The sequence below is a fragment of the Ambystoma mexicanum genome, chromosome 7p, assembly GCF_040938575.1.
Source record: "Ambystoma mexicanum isolate Mex_15411 chromosome 7p, UKY_AmexF1_1, whole genome shotgun sequence".
NCBI classification, from domain to species: domain Eukaryota; kingdom Metazoa; phylum Chordata; class Amphibia; order Caudata; family Ambystomatidae; genus Ambystoma; species Ambystoma mexicanum.
This window is the reverse complement of record NC_090939.1, coordinates 146794272-146813620: the sequence shown is the minus strand read 5'-3', so window position 1 is coordinate 146813620 and position 19349 is coordinate 146794272. Positions and strand designations below refer to the sequence as shown.

The 19349-nt window shown below is 48.1% G+C and overlaps 1 protein-coding gene across 1 annotated transcript in view; it reads right to left on the bottom strand.

Moving 5' to 3' along the window:
- Positions 1 to 19140, bottom strand: part of CREG1 (cellular repressor of E1A stimulated genes 1) — a 67764-nt gene extending 48624 nt beyond the window's left edge. Inside the window, exon 1 of the mRNA XM_069635935.1 lies at positions 18746 to 19140. Coding sequence (XP_069492036.1) covers positions 18746 to 19030 — 285 coding nt within the window. The 5' untranslated portion in view covers positions 19031 to 19140. The remainder of the gene's footprint in view (positions 1 to 18745) is intronic.
- Between the last annotated feature and the right edge of the window lie 209 nt (positions 19141 to 19349).

Sequence of the window (19349 nt, the reverse complement as noted above, 5' to 3'; positions counted from 1 at the left end):
AAACATGGTTATTCAGGTGCCACAGGGCTTACGATTTCACTGGAGCCGATAGTGTGCACACAAATCCACAGAAAAAAAAAAAAAAAAAAAAAAAAAAAAAAGTGGGTTGGGGGATGCTCACCTTCTAAGCACTCGGGGAAGAGAAGGAAGCCGTTGGGATAAAAAGTCGAAACGGGAAGCGAAAGGAGGAGACATGCTCCAATCCCGCTTTCTAAAATGGGGTCGTCCCAGGCCAATCACAGTTTCCCGAACATCAGATCCCTTACCAGCTAAAACTAAGGGCTCTCCTAAACAGGCTAATCCAGAGTATCAAACTGTGAAAGGGTTAGACATGTAGTGTCAACTTTAAAAACCAATCAGATTAGAATTAACTATGGATGTCTAATACATCCAAAATATCGTTCAGAAAAAAGTTCAGGACTACTGTATCGAACAATCGAGGAAGTAAAGGGCATTGAACTGGTGGCAACAGATCACGCCAGATACGCGCGGTGTAGAAGCAGGATCAGTTTCCCAGTTGCGGCACCTACTTAACCAGTTTTTCCTGTGGGAAAAAAATACAGGTCTGTCCATTAACCCCCTAAGTGCCAAGGGCGAGGTATCTCGTCCTCGGGATTACCTCACTGTTGCCAACAACGAGATACCTCGTCCTTGGCACTTCAGGGGGGTTAATGAAGGAGAAAACGTTAGAAGGCATTGAATGGCGAAATACCAAAATCACCAAAAGAAAAGGCCCTGTGCACTGTGGGGGAAGGGGCCCAACCATTTTAGCACTAAAAGGGGTTTTAGAAGGAGGGTGGCGCCAACAAGCACTGGAACATGAAGGAGGGGCGTGGGTGGGGGCAGGGTCTGTGGTGCGGGCCCTAGCTCCTCCTTGCGACCTCACTGCAGTGAGCAGTATCAAGCACGGCGCAGGGCACGTGCACCAAGCAGCAACGGTGAGAAGAAACACATTGTTGTACACTATAAGCAGCTGAAATGTGTGCACATGGAGGTTAACATAGGCTGCAGCATGACATTTACAGTGTCTTTTGGCTTATCTTGCGGTGGTCAATATGCGCTGTATTCAGAGGTGGAAGTGTTCTATAAATCACTACTATGGTCTGAAGACAACCAAAACATCCTGAGCGGTAATTTACTTTCTCCCTTTCTGATGCAAATTTAGCACCATCTTGGCTGTTGGTAACACCGTGCAGTGTAGAGGGATTGGCTGGAGCGTATGCGTCCAAACGTACGCCTATAGTTGGTCTTATTTACTTTTAAGCACTGTGTTGTAGGCTTGCTCTGGGTATGTATTACACTGTGTGTGGAATGTAGTGAGTTCAGGTGGTCCGACTGGTGCGACTGCTCCGTGAGAGTCAGTTCAATCTGGGTGCTGGTCAGTGTTGGATGTGCCAGTGTCTGTCGCATGCCACTTACCTGGTACTCTGGAGCATGGAATAAACCTACCTGAAGCAGTTTGGGCGTCAGTGTCTTCTTTACCCACAAAGCTGCCACACAATGTCCATTAGTATAATGTAACCTTCCCAAGTGAACGACCCCACGCAGCTCCAGTTACCTAGAAAATCTATGCCCCCTTCCCCTGCAGTTAAACAGAATAAGGCATCGGGCTCCCCTTCAAAGATTAGCTTGTTTCTTGGATGTAGATTGGCTTGAAAAGCAAAACATGGTTGCATTTATGTAGCTCGTCAAAGGTTCTTAGCATCATGCAGAACAAACAGCTGAAAGTTGGCCACAAACAATCTATATACACAGACCTTAAAACTGCTGAAAGTGTTGTAAAACAGGAGATTTTTACGGTTCGAATTATTGTGCATTCTGGCACATCACAGTTTATGTGCAATATGTGGGCAATAAATCTACAATGATTTATTTTGGCTGAACATGCTTCTATAAGGATTTACAAAGTCTTAGTTTGCTTTGCTATGCAATTTATGTATTTTTCAAATAAACTCAATACGTATTAACGTAGGCCTCAATAATCAAAACTTAAATATTTGTACTAAGTTGGTAGGTAGTCGAGTGCCCAAATTGCAGAGGGGGGTAAAATACATGTTTCACTGTTTAACCAGCGCAAATAATGGAATTTCGCATTGATTTAATTGTGAAAATGTGAGTGTCTAGAAGTGATGAACTTCGCACAATTAAAAAAAAAAATCCCTTGCAATGGGGCGGATTTGATGTTTAAGGACAAAATAATGTCCCCCTCGTCCTCCTCCGGTTAGTGGCCACAGAGACCGTCAATTGTGATATTGTTGCACTGGCCCTCCCTCGGCCCCATATCACTTGATTTGACAGGTAGAGATCGAACTTCACCTGCCAGCCAATGCACCAGAAATTCCTGTACAGAGGTCCAACCTCTGCAGAGCCAACATCCTCAACTGTTGCTGCCGGTCACTGACGTTGCTTGGTCCGTCCACAGGAGAATAAGCAAACATCAATGCTATGCTTCCTTATGTTACTGAATCTTATATGGCACACCTTCTGATCTCTTGACAATTTAGTATCTGTAAGAGGTAGGGTAAAGCAGGGGGAACATTTTCAAGTAGCAAGCTACTAGCCAGTCATAAAAAAAAAAAGAAAAAAAAAAAAAAAGAAAACCACTCGCAAGTTTGAGTCTATACATACAGACAGCCCACCATTTCTCACTCGCAAAGAGTCAATTACCACTAGCCAATGGCTAGTGGACTAATACAGCAGCATGGGGAGCAGAGCAAGGTTGCTTGGTTACATTGGCGATGTGTGCAGATGTGAACGCTCCAGGTGGTAAAGTACATTCTTTGAATGGTTGTTTGTCAGAGTGGTGTTTAAGGAGTGTGTGATGGTGCATCTGTAGTGGGTTATCGGTGTTGCTTCCGTGGTGGAGTTGCGTGTCCCGATGTGCTGGCAGTTACCTGGGAGGCAGAATGGTTTTGAAGTGGCTGTCGTTACCGTATCATCCTCACATTAGTGCTGAATTCGATTGCCCGACACACAATGCAAGCGTGGGAATGTGGGGCTCTCAAAGTACACTTCAGGCAGCACACAGGAAAAGGAAGCGTTTTGCCTCAGTTTTCGTCAACGACTCACCAGAGGAGCAACTCACAAGGGAGCCAACGACCATAGAAGAGCCTCTCACAAAGGAGAAGGGCCGCCAGCTGACTCCATGCCATGAGGGGCACCCCTACTCCACTCTTGGTCTTTGCTTCAGCCCATTTTACTCAATTGAAAAGACTGTCACTATTAAATTACTGGCAACTACAAAGTGTACTGAGTTTAAAAGGTACGTGGATGGCCATGCCCAAAGTATTGAATTTCTGTTTTTTAGAAATAAATGTATTCATTAAGAGGAAAGGATACAGTAATACTACAAAATTAACATTGAAGCTAAACTGGTCATATTAGGATTAACGTCCTGTACAATGCGCATAGGAAAATGTCACTTAAGGTGGGGTAAGGGATTAAAAAGGGCGGGGGGGGTGGCATTATAATCATTGTAAAACAGGGGGACCACCCCCAACCAAAGATATCAGTATTCTTTCAGTAACGACGTCGGTAAAATGTTTTTGTTATAATAATTTTCTAACACATGAAACCTTTTGTTTCAGGTGGCATGCTGGGTCCCCAAAAAAAAAAAAAAAAAAAAAAGTGATCTTTAGCCTAATCTATAAATGGTTTTACAACAGGAAAGCTCGCACTGCTGCTTTCAATTGCAGGGTTGAAGTGCACTGCCACGCTATGCTGGACCAAGTACTGGAACCGTAGCAGGGCCAAGGCAGTCTTTCCAAAGTTTCTGCATTTCTCAATGACCCCTTTTGGCCCCCTTCCTAGCCAGACTATGATGGCGGATCAATCCTTGGACTTTCGCTGTACCCTGTTCCCTTCCAAACAGAGTCACGTGAATGGTTCGGTCGTTTTAAATGAAAAGTGCCAGGGGCAATCTGTCCAAACGAGGAGTCTGGTGATTTCTCCAGCCGAGAGCCTTTAAACAACAGCGTGGGCACGAGTCATGGCAAGTCACTATCTCTAGAGGCAACAACATTTTAGAGCCACTAGTCTGCATCTCCCAGTTCCACCAAGACTCAAGGGTATTGATCTAGAGAAACCTTGCGACCAATAGGGCACGGAACTCCCTGGAGGCATTTCAAATGAAGAATGCATGTGCTTTTCAGCGGAAACCTTAATAACCCACTGGCACCGCTAACTGTGGTCATTCAATAGGCTATATTTCGGAAAAGAGGTTCAATGGGTACTTTTCTACTAGGAAGACGTCCCAATGGTCCAGGTACTTGTACGAAGGCAATCAATGGGGATATGGTACATTCTGAAGGTACAAAGGGCAGCACAGGTTCAATCAACCCGTCACATTTACATACTGCCGCAATATCTTGTGAACTATTTATTGTGCCGCACAACCAAGCCACGCCCCAAGACAAGCGAACGAGGACCGGTTTATTCTTGAGCACTTCAAGGGGGAGTGGGGAGCACCACTATTTCAACTGCCTGCCTTCTTTTAAAAGAAAGACAAAAATGCATTGGACAAAGAGCGCAACTTTTGCAAGGCTTCGTATGGAGTAGTTCTTAGAGCTGGCATCAGAACAAATATCAAATGGGTGGCAGTGCAGAATGCAGAGAGGTTTCTGGGTGCCGCGCTCATCAGTCCAAAAAAATACTCGTTCACATTTAATAGTCACCTGGAATGGTGCAAAATGATGTAATCGGTCACGCCATCTTCTGGGCGCTCACTGTGGACCCCATCCAAATATGTGGGGTCAGAGTGGGAAGTTTAAAACTCTGCAACAAATTATTAATTAAAACTCCTATGGGGAATTGGGGAGGGTGGCGCTGTGGAGCAGCCACAGGATGGCTGCCTCACTCTGGGACGCCGTACTACTCGCCCGTAATTCTTGGGAACAGGCCCTGCCAGGGAAGCCTGCTGGCCTGTTGGAACATCGATACTGGATGCAGGGCTCTGCGTCACCTACAGGGGAAGATCCGGAGCGCATTGGAGTCCTGGACTCGTCCACGCTGCGAGTCGACAGCTGCAGGGTTTGCGCCGAGTCGAGGCGCTGGGGGAAACGCAGAATAGGGAACCGATGTAGCTAGAGGGCCCAGGCACGTAAGCAGGGGCAGAGGGGCCATACGCAGGCAGGCATAACAATCTGTAAAAAAAAAAAAAGTGGCCGGCCACCCGTCCCTTCCAGTTTCCCCGCTATTGGTCTTCCCGCCACACTTCCCTCTCCCGACCTGGCTTCCCCCACGTTATTAGCAAAGCATAAGGCAGAAGGCAGAATCTCAGGTAATGTCAGCAACTCCCCCAGGACAAGAAGTTAGGATCACAGCAAGGTGCCAAAAGGTGTTGGCTGGCAGGGGCAAAAACAGGGAAAATTAGAAGCAAGGCACAACAAAAATAAAAATAAAAAATAGAAAGGGAAACCACACAAAACTATGGCTGTTCGTTGGTGCCAGCCAGCCGGCGTGGGCAACAAGCTCACAGCCAAATGTATGGTCTCATGGCATGTTACATGAGGAAAAAGAGGGGGCAACTGGAGCAGACTCTATTCCGTGGCCAGCACTCCGAACAGAGCGCAAAAGTTAAAATATTATGTATAATAAAAAAAAAAAAAAAAAAAAAAAAAGGTTAGTATTCGAGGCGCATCCTTGCTTTATGGAAGAAAAACACTAAGTACAAAAAAAGGATACCTGTGAGTGAAGCTCTATAGCTTGGTTCATGGATAATTATGTATACCCGTGCATAGGTGTTGGCGAGAGAAGCTTTCTTCAGGCATTGCTCTGCCGGAGCGCCCAGTTCACGAATCACGCTGTGGCATTGGCTGGCACAAGTGGATGAGTGCTCGCAGCAACTTGAAATAGGGCGCCTAGCAGCCCCAATTTCATATACCACGCCAGCAGCAAGAGCAAGGTGAGCCGGCGGAGAGGGAGACGTTTGAAGAAGGCGGAGGGGTCAGCTACAACAGCAGCGCGACAGCAGACACCAGAGCAGCTATGCAGAAGTGAGCCTTATTTCAGCATCACCCGGCAGGCGCAAGACAGCATGCAGGGACGTGGCTACAGCAAGACAGGGCAGGTGAGATTTGCATTTGTATTTGGTTCATTTATAAGGCAACCAGCCCCAGGGGCATACAGGCGCGTACCTTTTTTGATCATGTTACATAAGAGTACAGTTACATTAGCAAGCAGTAGGCAACAGTTACAATAGTTGCGGTTACAAATAAATACATACATTGGTACTACAGGTACAAGCATACATGTTGCAATTAAGGCGGTGGGCCGAAGGTGAGACAGATAGTAATATTATTTACAATATGTACAGTGGATAGGCAGTAAATCTAAGCTCTAAGTTAAGCTGTCAATGTGTCCAGGTCATGAAGCGAACGTTTGGTGTTGCGTTTAAATAGGTTGAAGGAGGTTACAGACCTGATTGGAACAGGTAGAGTGTTCCATAGCTTTGAGGCTTGTACAGGGAAACTAACTCCTCCCGAGTTATGGAGTTTGAATCTTGGTATAGACATAGTGTTAACTTGAGCTGTTCTAAGTGGTCTTGTAGATGTGTGTGGGGTAAGTTGGTTAGAGATGTAGGATGGTGCGAGGTTAGCCCTGGCTTTGTGGGTAAGGGCAAGAGCTTTGAGGGATATTCTGTGCTCTATAGGGAGCCAATGCAGATTATGTCTAGTCTCAGAGATATGATGTTGAGGGCTGCCCTAATGGCGTTATTTTGAGTTACTTGTAGTTTGTGAATATTTTCGCGGTTAGTGCCCAAGTAGAGGGCATTACAATAATCTACTTTGGACAAGACTAACGTTCTAGCAAGATTTATGCAGTAAAGCAGAGATCCCGGGCCTCATCTCCAGTTTGGCTTGCAGTGCGAAGCAGGGACGGAAGCACATGGTGCAGCCCCAAAGGGGATCAAAGCGCCAGGCATAACAGGGCGGAGGGGCCGAGCCCCCCTGCCTCGGTAGGGAGGCGCAGCCAGGAAAAGCTTCTCTCGCCAACACCTATACACAGGTATACATAGTTATCCATGAACCAAGCTATAATGCCTAACTCACAAGTATACATTTTTTGTACTTGGTGCTTTTCTTCCATAAACCAAGCTTGCGCCTCAAAATACAGGTACCCTTTATAATATTTTAATCTTTTTCATCCGTGAACCAAGCTAACCATCTAAGCTGACAACCTTAATAATGAGTAACCTTTACACAGATCAACAAAATAAACTGTTCCCCCAATTTCCTCCCACCTGTATTTGTACGATTTCTGGAGCTATACTTACAACAACTCAGTGGAATTGCTGAAGCCCTAGGTCTCTTCTGGCAGCCCTAGAAGTAAGGGGCGGGAGCACCTTAATCATGTTGCTCTTCCAGGGCACATACTGCGCTCTCCCACGGCTTTAATGCAATAATGGAAACTGCGTGCCAATTCCCCTTCGCGCTTTCTTATTTCCACCTTCTTTTGTCCATGCTACTGCGGCACGCCCAAACCTATTCCTCAGTCGTGAGTCGTGGCCCGACAAACTCTCCAATTGTGGAGTGCACACCAGCGCTTCCTCCTACGAGATACCTACCATGGCCCATTCTTCTTCCTGAAGCGGTTTGTCTGCTCCTCCCCCATCCGATCTGACCATTCCATACCCGACGCTTCCTATATCTTGCCCATCACCTTTCCCCTTTTCAATGCGTACATCTTTAAATCGCAGTGCTGTCCAGGGTAAACAAAATGTCCCCGGCCCACCACTCATCCAGGCAAAACACCCAGATTTCCGCGATCCTTTCCTGAAGGCCTGTTGCCTGCAGAGCTTCTTCCAATTCCTTTAGGGGAGGGGGTGATGCTGTGGTGGGTGATGCAGCATGTTTGGTTGGTGTATCCCACAGCTGGTCGAGCCGTGCAAAGATATAGCCCTACTTGGGGCACGTCAATTGCTCCAGGGCAGTTGGCTGCGCTCCTCTCAGGGCCAGTGTGCTACCACCTTGGGGTCTGTACTCCTCGTGGTCCTCAATGCCCTCTACCATTTTCAACAATTCTAAAATCTTTCTCTTTTGCAGTTTTTTACCTTTGTATTTGGAAGCTAAGCTAAAAACATACTCATGTGTTCCAATGTCCCTATTTTATTAGTGCCCTGCTCTGGCCATGAGCGGGGAATCCCTCCCTTGTGTCTCTGCCACCCACTGCCCGTGGTATTTCTCAATCTTATCCCTATACAATGGCAATGCGCTATACATATACCCCAGCAGAGCCATCACCCCCATATTGACAATCATAGCGCCCAAAAGGTTGTCACAACCCGCCCTACCAGTCCAGAGCTACCAATCGAGTCGCCCCCTACACACACACCTCTCTCACTACACACACCCCACACTCCCACTGCTTTGTCCGTAGGCCCTTCTTTGGCCTCCACCCGTTGCACAAAAATATATACACACTAAAACAGTAAGCTAAAACAATTCACTGAAATGAACAACCACTACTTTGTTATTTCCCCACCCGGAATATATTGGGCACAGAAATCCAAGCTAATTATACGCACCCCGTACTTCTCTATTCTCCTTTTCACAGTTCAAAGAAATGTCACCACCATCTCTCCTAGCTTGGAAAGGATCCCACACTTTTCTTCTCTCCTTATATAAGGATAATAAAAACCACCACGTGGCCTTTACACCTCCTTCAGCCACAACACACCACTCCACCATGCACGCTCCTTCCCTTCTGCCGCATACAACCCCACACACCACTGTCCCGCTTTCCTGCTCCTCACTGCATCAGCCCAAGTTGCTATTGCAAGAGGTGTACGAACATCTGCGTGTTCACCCAAGCTCTTCCGTCACAGGGTCCCAATAATGGTCTGAACCCTCCTAGGAGCCGTGGCCCGCTCTAAAGAGCAAACAGGAATTCTGTGAAAACTGCTGCTGTACACCACTGCGGGTTACCCGCTTGGGACTGGTCACTGCAGGTGGGCGCAGCCCCTCCAGAAGTGCAGCCTGGAAACCTCTGTTGGGGTCACCATAAAGTAGAGAAGTCCCACAATGCTCACACCAGAAAAGAAATACAATCCACCAAGGAAAAAGGCCCAGCACACCTCTTGCAAGGAGGACAAGGATTATTTCCACAAAAATAAAGATGCAACAGCGAAGCACTCTGCTGCCACAGAACATTCTGGCAAAACCGGCACAAGCAGTACGTTAAAAGGGCACAGCGTCATCAGTGATGCAAGTTACAAATCCGGCTGGCTGGCGTGATAGATGTTACCTGCTCCATAAGGGATGCCAGGCCATTGGACCCAGCCTGTTCTGTCCACCTTCTTCCAAGTCATTGGGCGCGAAGCTACAGTTAATTGACAATTATGAGCGGGAAAACAATGCATTCTCCATCTCCAACCTAGTGTGCATCTGGTACTGCAAACATGGTGCAGAGGACATCGAGGTCACTATGACTTACTACCGCAGCTGGATCCCAGACACATCAGTTCCATTCCAAAGCTCTCCACCCTCATTTTAGGTTTGTTGTTTTGCCCCTCCTGGCACCTCACAGCACACATCACGTGACCGGATAGTGAAGGCAGCCTGTCCCTGCTTTCTGATCAATTGGGAGGGGTCTAACAGCTTTATGGTCTGGGACTGGCTAGTAAGTTGTAATGCTGGGGTCTTGGGACATGGAGCTATAACTTCAAGCTGGGGCTGGGTAAGGGCCGAGGCTCGTGCCCTCCTTCTCGTGAGAACATTTTGCAGGGAGCTCTCAGCCCCCTAATGGCCTTGCAGGGCACATTTCTCCTGGATACGAATGCTGGCAGCATGAGACAATGGAAGGCTTATGAATGTGTGGCTCTGGCCTCTCACCACTGCCCAGGTTACAGCCTATTCCCGCATGCACCCGCTTATTTCCACGTTCTGGGGAGACGCCCATGGTCTTTCTTAAATGTTGCATGTATTGTGGTCAAGAGATGCATCCTACAAAAGTGGAAGGATAGTCGGTCTCCAACTGAGAGGAACTGGCTGAGGTAACCGACGTGGGTTAATGAATGTGAGGGCACATACGTGGCTATGCAGCCAACCTAGTTCCACCCAAGCCATATGGAGTGAATTCCAAGCATTTCTTGCTGGAGACTAAAGCTACCCATTAGCATGACTGGTGTTAATGAATATTGACTCAGAGTTGTGGCTTGTGTTCTTGATGCATTGATCTCTAATGACTGTATTAGGTCTGTGCTGCATAAATAACTATGATCTGCGCCTTTCAGACTTAAGTGTTAAAAAAGCCTCTGGTCGAAAAAAACTTAATGAAAATGTTAAAATCTGCAGGTAAAAATAGACATTACATGAAGGTGATTTATTATCCCTCAAGTTAATGCCAAAGTAATCACTAAACACACAACAAAGTCACTCTGGATTTATTTTCATCATTCATGAATTCTTAAATGAGTCAACTATTTAGAATTGTGGTCCCTCACACCTCTCCTTAGTACCCCTCTTTGTTTAAAGGACCCTGTTTGCACGCAGACACCTATTTACATGCATTCATATGGATGGAAGGACACAGTGGGACCTTTATGAGAGTCTGTGAAACCTCCGAGAGACCCTGCCAACTACTGACCTTTCAGCCTGTTGATCAGACTGCCAAAGAACTCAGAAAAGGTGATTAATGCCCATCTCAGCAGCTTTGCCTCTGAAAGAAAACTACTCGTAAACAGAAGTCTACGACCTTCGGCTCCCTCGATCTTTTGGACTGCAACTCCCATGATCCTGCCCCATTGACTATGCTGGTTATGGCCAACGATGGTTGTCGTACGAACATCTGGAGAATCAAAGCTTGCAGACCCTGTCCAAAAGAATCAGTTTGGATTTCAAAAAGAGCATGCAAACCATCAGCTACTGAGAGTGGTGAACATAATAAGCCACGGATTCAATATTTACAAAGGAACAGGAATGGCTTTCTTGGACATGGCCAAAGCCTTTGATGGAATATAGCATAAAGGACTGCAACATAAAATGATTTAACTTGGATTTCCGAGCTTCGCTATAAACTTGATTGCGAGGAACTTGGAATATCACAACTTCCATGTGCCCATACGGGAGAAGCGCTCACCAATAACACCCAATCCGAGCAGGCACACCACAGGGATGAATGCTGGGGCCATCCACTGGGGACTGTCATTTGTAAACACATCGATTTCAACAAAACAAACCTGGCAGTGCACGCAGATGATGCTGCAGGTATCCCCCAGTTTCTCGAGTAAAACTAAGTGTCTAAGAACCTTCAAGCATCGAAGGACAAGCCCAGTCATGGTACATCGACTGGCAGATAGCAGTGAACTACAACAAGACCACTGCTACACTGTTTACCAGAAAGACATTAAGGAGCACCTACAGACCAGTCTCTATGTGGAGACCATGAAGTGGGAGAGCAGCTGCCGCTACCCAAGGGTGACGCTGGATAGCAAGCTCAACTGGAGGAATAGCATTGAGAGTACTCTGTAGAGAACATCTGGCAAGGTGGCGGCGCTAGGCCGACTCCTGAAGACGAAGTAAAATCAACAACCACAAGGTGATCATCATGCCTAGCCCAACATACGCCTCCCTGTCACGGAGCACATGCCAAGAACAGCACCGGCCGACTCTTCCAAAAGCGTAAAACAAATTCATACAGATAACAGCTACAGGCCCACCCTGCATGGAACTGCGCGGCGATCATCTATCCAACCTGTACAGGCAGTTCTGCGAAGGACTGGATCAGAATGCAAACCCACTGATCATGAAAACTGCTGACACTACCCCCGGCCCATCCCAGTGCTGACCCTGTGCAATCAACTCTCAAAGTAAACACATAATGTGAAAGGTTTTGTTTGAAACCAAACCACCATTTTCTTTTCTTTTTTTTTATTTCTTTTTTTAAAATAGCACATAAGCAAACTAACCTTGACTGCATATTCAACCAAAGAGAAATAGGAGCAGCAAGGCTCAGTCTCAGTATCCAGTAACACCACTAACAGATCGAAACTGCCAGCAAGATAAAGAAAGCGTGGAGCCATGCCAGCTCTAGAGAAAGGGCAAGAACCTTTGTTGGGGCACTGAATGGCTCAGGCTGAACAGCTTCTAGGCAAAGACCCAGGTGTGCATTTACCACCCAGCTACCGTTGCATCGGAAAAAACATTAAAGGTCACAAGATTTATCATAACAAAACCCTTTAAATTCAGCAGATGTGGGAAGTCTTGACCGGCTTAACTATGCACGCCCCCGTTAATGTCCACCATAATGCAATTTTGTGTGTCGTTGCGACCCCCTTCTCTTTTATCATGTATGTGCTCATGGGCTTTGCAATGGCACTGAGAGTGAGGTCCTGTTTCCACCCTCCTAGCCACCTGCTCTCCTGCACATGTGGAGTTTGCGCCTGGCTGCTGACCATTCCATTAGGTAGGTGCACTTTCTGTGCATTACTGCACCTCCAGGGGAATTATTGAACCAGATAATCAAAATTGGAAAAACAAAAAGAAAAAAAGAAATTTGCATATAATTGTTGGAAAGGACTTTTATTTGGCATTTTCATCGTGCTGCCCTTTTTTGAGCTTTTTAATACCTGGAGCTGCCTTGCTATTTTGAAAGCATACGTTTTTCCCCCACTATTGCCTGCTTATTTTACTGTTTTTTGGCACTTCCAAGATGGACACCGTGGTTTTCTTTGTTGTGTAGGAAGGCTGTGCTGAAGCACCACTCCCTGTGCTGCACTCCCATTGGTTGGAGTGTTTTCTTCCATCCAATCAGGGACTGGCAGGATTCAGCCGGCCCTCTCAGCAAAGGCCCACTTCAAAGGCCCCCCCGTCTGCTCCCTGTCCGCTTCCGGAACTCTAATTGGGGTCCCCCCTGCACCTTAACCACAATGATGCTGCCACCTCACTCCTAAGAAACCTGGACTGCCTTGACTTGGCCTCCTCCAGAACTATGGGTTAGTTCCCTCCTTATGGACTCACTCCTACCACCTTTGACTATCACTGTTCTTTCTGCTTGTTACTCCCATGTTGTCATCCTGATGCGCAGTGCTTCCTAAAACCCTTTGCCAACATCCGATTCCAAAATTGAAAAGTCAAATCTTGCTGTATTTTGCTTTGTGCTAAAAAGTCAAATCTTGCTGCCCATTGCAAAATTCTCTGTATTTTGCTTGTATACAGTTTCTTCTCTATAACTTGCCAGCCCAGTCCCCTCACCACTCTCTTGTCCCACACCTACCTGCCTTAGCCTCACCCCCCCCCCCTCTCAAGTATCTCCATCCTCTCCTCGCTTCCACCCCAATGGCGCTTTCTGTTTCTCCTATCTTTTCCAACTGCCTCTCCATTGACTATCCTTCCCTTCTCACTAGGTCTGGTAGGAAGAAGTTCAAAAAGGATATCTTGGCCTCTAACCCTGGTCTTCCTATCGCAGACACCTACTCCAATGCTTCCGCAAGACAGACCCTCACCGACATCCTCTTTGTCGTTCCTTCATCTATGGACTCATCATATGGTCTCTGTGCACTGCCCTATCTCCTCCTCCCGTTAATGGTGGCACTTGCTGGGAAGTTCTCATTGCTTCCTTCGACTCCTCTAAAGTCATCATTAATGTCTACCTAAATGGTACTGTCATGGTCCAAGGCCCTCAGGCCAATCTCCTCCTCTTTGATAGGTGCTTCCCTCGCATCTCCAGCTGTCCCCTCTCCCCCCTTGGCTACCTTGCCCTCTCTCTCCCCCCCCTCCTCCTCCTCATCTGCCCCTGCTAGGGCTCTTTCTCCTCCGCAGTGCGTACCCCTGATCTGTACCCCTCCCCGGAAGGTCTTTAAGGCTGGCAACCTACTTCATATTGCCAGTCTCAACTCTCGCTCTGCTGTCAAACACTCCTCTGACATCTGCCACCTCCTAGAAGAACTAGACCTTGATGTCCTTGGTCTTACTGAGACATGGTTCACGGCCAGCTCTGTCACGAGCTTTGACACTCTCCTCCCTGATGGCTACAAGATCCTCTCAGCACCCAGATCCTCCCAGCCTGGTGGGGGTGGAGGGGTAGCCCTGATCTTTCCTGAGTGGATTCCTGCCTCTATCATTCGCACTCAGACCTACTCCTCTTTTGAATGCCTGGTCTGTAGGCTTTCTCTCTCGCCTACCCATTCTCTTACTGTGGTTACCATCTACCGGCCCCCTGGTCAAATCACCTCAGTTTTCTCTGAGTGGGCAGACTTCTCCTCCTCCCTCCTGGCCTCTACCACTCAACTCCTCCTCTGTGACCTCAATATACATTTAGTCTCTCCTTGCTCCTCCTATGTACTCTTCCGTGACCTCGGCGACTCCCTCTCCCTGTCCATCATCCCCTCTGGCCCGACTCACTAGATGTCTTGATCTCCTCTGACCTCCCCCTCTCCATCCCTCTGACCACTCCTCTCCCCTGGAGCGATCACTCCCTCCTCTCCTCTCATCTCTCCTCTCTCCCCCCCCCCCCCCCAAGCCAAGCCTACCCCAACACTGCCACCTACGTTCTCAGACATCCGGCCCATGAAGCATGTGTCAGTTGAGGCTTTTGCCGCCACTTTCTCCCCCCCCCTCCACCTTTGGCTGTCTCACACCCTGACACAGCCCTGCTCTACCCTTCAATTTTTGATACGCTTGATGCTCTTGCCTACTGTCACGAGGATCCGTTTGAAGTCCAAAACCAAGTGCAATTCCTGGTATGACTCTGACCTAGCTACGCTTAAACGTAAGTGTAGGGCGCCTGAGAGGAAATGGAGGACTTCCTGTTCATCCTCTGACAAATTGGCCTGTCACCTGCTACAAAGGCAATACAGACTGTCCTCACCAAGAAGAGAGTCCACATTCAAGCTTGTATCTCTGCGGCATCTAACAACTCAGCAGAACTCTTTCAAATCTGCAAGGAGCTGGCCAACCCTGCTGCAGTCTCCACACCTCCTCTTGCCTCCCAGCCTCTTTGCAATGCCCTCGCCTCCCACTTAATTTCAAAAACCCAGGACATCCTGTCCACCCTCTCCACCCAGACCCCTCCTCTCCCGTCTCCATCTGTGTTTGCTGACCCTCCTTTAGCCCTCCCGCCCCATCCTTCTCGTCCTTTCCTCCCCTGACAAGGTCGCTAGACAAGTCTGATCTATGAAAGCCTCGTCAAAACAGGTTCATCCCTGTTCGTCTAAAACCATCAAGGACCACATTGACACCCTTGCTCCGGCCCTTGCTGATTTTTGCAACCACTCCTTTGCCCCGGGATCCTTCCCCTCCACTCTGAAGCACTCCTTTGTGCGTCCTCTTCTCAAGAAAACCACAGCTGATCCTTCTTGTCCAGCTAACTATCGCCCAATTTCCAATTCTCCCTTTCTGGGCAAACTCCTGGAAAAGTTGGCCATCTCTCAGCTTAACCTTCATTCCAATTCTGTTGGCTGTCTCCATGACCACCAGTCTGGCTTCAGAGCTGCCAGAAGCACAGAAACTGCTCTCCTGAACATCCGTGAAGATCTGCTCTCCAACCTTGACTCCAACATTCCCTCTGTCCTCATCCTCCTCGATCTCTCTTCTGCCTTCGACATGGTCAACCATACCATCCTGCTCAACCATCTCTGTGAAAACCTGGGTATCACTGATCAGGCTCTTGCCTGGCTGACCTCTTTCCTCTCAGATCAACCCTCCCAGGTCCAACTTGGGTCCTTCCTTTCATCTATCTTCCTCTCTACCTGTGGTGTTCCCCAGGGGTCTAACCTCTCGCTCTGGCTTTTCAACCAATACCTGCCAACTCTCGCCCACTGCATTGCCACTTTCTGCTCAAATTTCCAGTGCTACGCTGACGACACAACTTATTTTCAGGCTGCCCTCTGCCACCTCCTCTCCTTCTCTCATCTCTGATTGCCTAACTGCCATTCAAGATTGGTGTGCCGCCAATGATCTTTGTCTGAATGCCAGCAAGATGGAGATCCTCCTCATCGGCATACCTTCACCATCCTTTCCCCTCACTCTCTGGCCGGGTCCAAAATACCTTCAGCTATCCCTCCGCAAATACCTCCCCTCTCGAGCTCTTCGCTCCTCTACCTCCAACTCCCTCAGGGTCAGTCGTTTTTCAAAGAAACGAGCTGGGGGTAGATCTCTGTCTTCGGCTGGGGCCTCCCTCTGGAACAGCCTCCCTTCCACTCTAAAACTTGAGGAGAACCATCTACAGTTCTGGAAGCACCTCAAGACCTTTTTTTTCTGCCTTCGCTCCCCCTCTCCCCTGCTGATCTCTTCTCTTGGCATTGTGCACCTGGCCACCCTCTGTCCTTGGGGCCCAGGTACCTGCTCACCCTGCCACCCTCCCGCACTGCCTCCGGGCCACCCCTGGCACTGGGGTCTGTATCTGTACCCATACAGCCCCCCCTTTTTCTTCCTGCACTTATCAGGCCTACTCTGTCTGCTGCCTTAAGTGCAAGTGCCTTAAACCTAGCACTTGCAAATTGCTGGCTGCACTAACACTGTTTGTTGCCTTTATTATTTATTTATTGTTATTTATCTGTTTCCCCCTCTGCTTCGCATTTTCTACTCCTCTCCCTTCCATGCACTTTTCCCCTCACCCTCTCCCATGCACTTGCGTGTTCTCAATGTCACTGGGCCTAGTAAGATCGCCATTTTGTTCTCCCCTGTTCCCCTCCCTTGCCTTATCGCGCTCTGAAACACTTGTGTACGAGCGCGATAGAAATAAAATATCAATATACCGAGTTATGGGTATCAAGTCATTGCATCGAATGCCTTGCCATAGAAAAAAATGCATCGAAAAAAGCACTGTATGCATTTTTTTAAAGGTAAGGTAAAGGGTTTATTTTAATTATAACAGGTTTTAAAGGTTAGAAAAAAATGGGGACCCACTCAAAAAATAAATAAAAACAAAAGCAAAAAAATGCATTTAATGTTTTTTTTTTTTTTTTTTTTTTTTAATGGCAAGGCATTCGATGCTTTTTAATTCGATGCAATGACTATAAACCGAGTTAAGCCGGTCAATTGAATAGAGTAGTAGATTCTGTTCATGGACTCCGAATCTTATATAGTCGCCTGATAACTCAAAGGAGGATCCCAGTATCATCAGTGTAGAAAGTATACCCAACGCCTAAGCTGTCCAGGAGATCAAATAGCGGTCTAGTATAAATATTGAAAATTAGTACCTGGTGAGAGTCAAACAGAATGCAACAAGCATTCCGATTGGTTCTCGCCGGGTTCTTACCCGGCCAAGAATCCTTCGATTCTCGGCCGGGATTCTAGCCGCCTTGTCCTCGGCCGGGGGCGTGGCAGCCCCTCGGCCAATGAGGAGGCTCGAAGCGGGGCCATCCCGACTCCCAGCCGCCCCACGGCTGAGAGGCTGCCCAGTCCACCTGCTGCATGTAACACTGGCATACATCAATTTATGCACAGCTTTGTAGGAGAATTGTTTTGATTACAAATTAGTTTTTGCAAACTAAGATAGTTGTATTGTTCTGGACTGGTATTTGTACCACTATTTGTGAAAAACGTCAATGAAAGGGTGGCCCCGTTTATGCTCACAGCACTGTCCATACATTCGACCCTCTCCATTAAACCGCTTCTAATCCATCCTGTGCTGAATATCGAACAGGGCTACCGTGAAGAAAGAACCAGGGTACAGACCAGGGGCATCACTATTATGCGAGCCAGATCTGGCTCCTCTTGTGAGCATGCGTGACCGGTGCTGGTCAGATTTATGAGAATAAGATGTCAGAGGTGACAGAGAGCTTGGCAAACTAGCAGACTAGTGGAGTGGGCGCACTGGGAACGCTCTGTAATGGCAAATGTACAATAACAATCATTGGCAAAGCTAAACGGGCTGGCCGAGCAACCGCAAAGTGTCTTAATTTACATTTCCAAAGATGGGCATATTTGCTTCACCTAGGCTTGTAATCTTTCACAGCTGTAAATCCTCTTCCCGGAAGGGCAAAGTTGAGGGACTATGAAGTTTAAATGCTCCCCCAAACGAGCATTGGCAAAGCCAAGAGTTTTCTTGTTTGTAGGCGTGTGATAAGCATTTTCAAGGCACTGCCATAATAGCACCAGCTGGCCATAAGATAGCAACAATGGTAAAGAGATTTGCGTGCCTGGGTATAGGATGTGTCTGGCAAATGCCCAATACCTATACAAAGCTATTAACTGTTGGCTTTACCAATGCTTGTTTTTAACAGATCTTCCGTGCATGGAACAGACGTGAGACCACACTTTACTTATAAAGTTGCAGAAAGCACACTTAGTTAAGGGATTCGCATTACACCAGTTGCTCATTAACAGCGGAAATGGAAATTAAGCCATTAACTCTCAGAATACAGCTTAGAAATAACACTGGCATGCCTTATACAGCACACATTTTGAGGTTACATCCCAATAGAGATAGCTCAAAGAGATCCCAGGAGGATGTGTTTTGGGAGGTGTGGGGCAGGTAGCAAGTGGTAATAGCCATGGGGATTAGTATTACCAAAGCTGGTCAGTGGGAGAGAAAATAACCAGACACCCACAGGCTATGTCGCCTCCTCAGATCCCATCTCCTTCCTATCTGAACGCCAAAGCAATAGTATTGAAGTATTAAATTAAAACATGGTTATAACCAGTATTTGAGGTGATTGGGCAGAATCGCAGCTGGATGTAGGAGGTCATATAGGCGACTCCCAGGGCGGGACACTATCCTGGCATGCCCCCCCTTTTCGTTGGCTCCCCATTCCTGCTGCTGCCTCCCCCTCTCCCCGTGTCCCCGCAGCTGTCCACCCCCTCACCTTCAGGTCCTGCACGGAGATCTCCAGGGTCGTCAGGTACAGGTAGGGCACGCCGCTGCTCTGGCCCAGTGGCCCGTCGCTGACCGAGAAGACGTTGGCAAAGGGCAGGCCCCGCACGGGCTCGTGCGAGGACAGGGTGGCCAGCGCACCCCAGTCGCAGCTGTGCGCCACGAAGCGCGCTACCCGGGCCGTCTCGTTACGCGGCGGCAGGGGTGGCACGTCTGCCCCCCGGGACTGGGGGAGCAGCCACAGCAGCGCGGCCAGAGACAGGTAGTAGAGCGCCATGGTGCAAGGAGATCCGGCGAGGTGAAGAGAGGGAGCACAGTACCCACGGTGTGCCCTCTGCAGACAGCCCGAGACCACAGCCGACCAACGAGCCCCGCCCCCTACCGGAGAAGTCCTCATTTATTGGTGCGAGTGAAGCTATTGGCAGCGGCACTCTTTGCCTATTGACGGGCGCTAGAATAGCCTCCGCCAATCAGCTTTCGAGGGCTTCTGGAGTTCCTGTAAAGGTGGGGCATGTGTTTTTCAGTTGGCCCAATGGGTGACTTCCGGGTTGCCTCTGCCAATGAAAATTCGTCGAGGGTTGCAAAGTGGGCGGAGC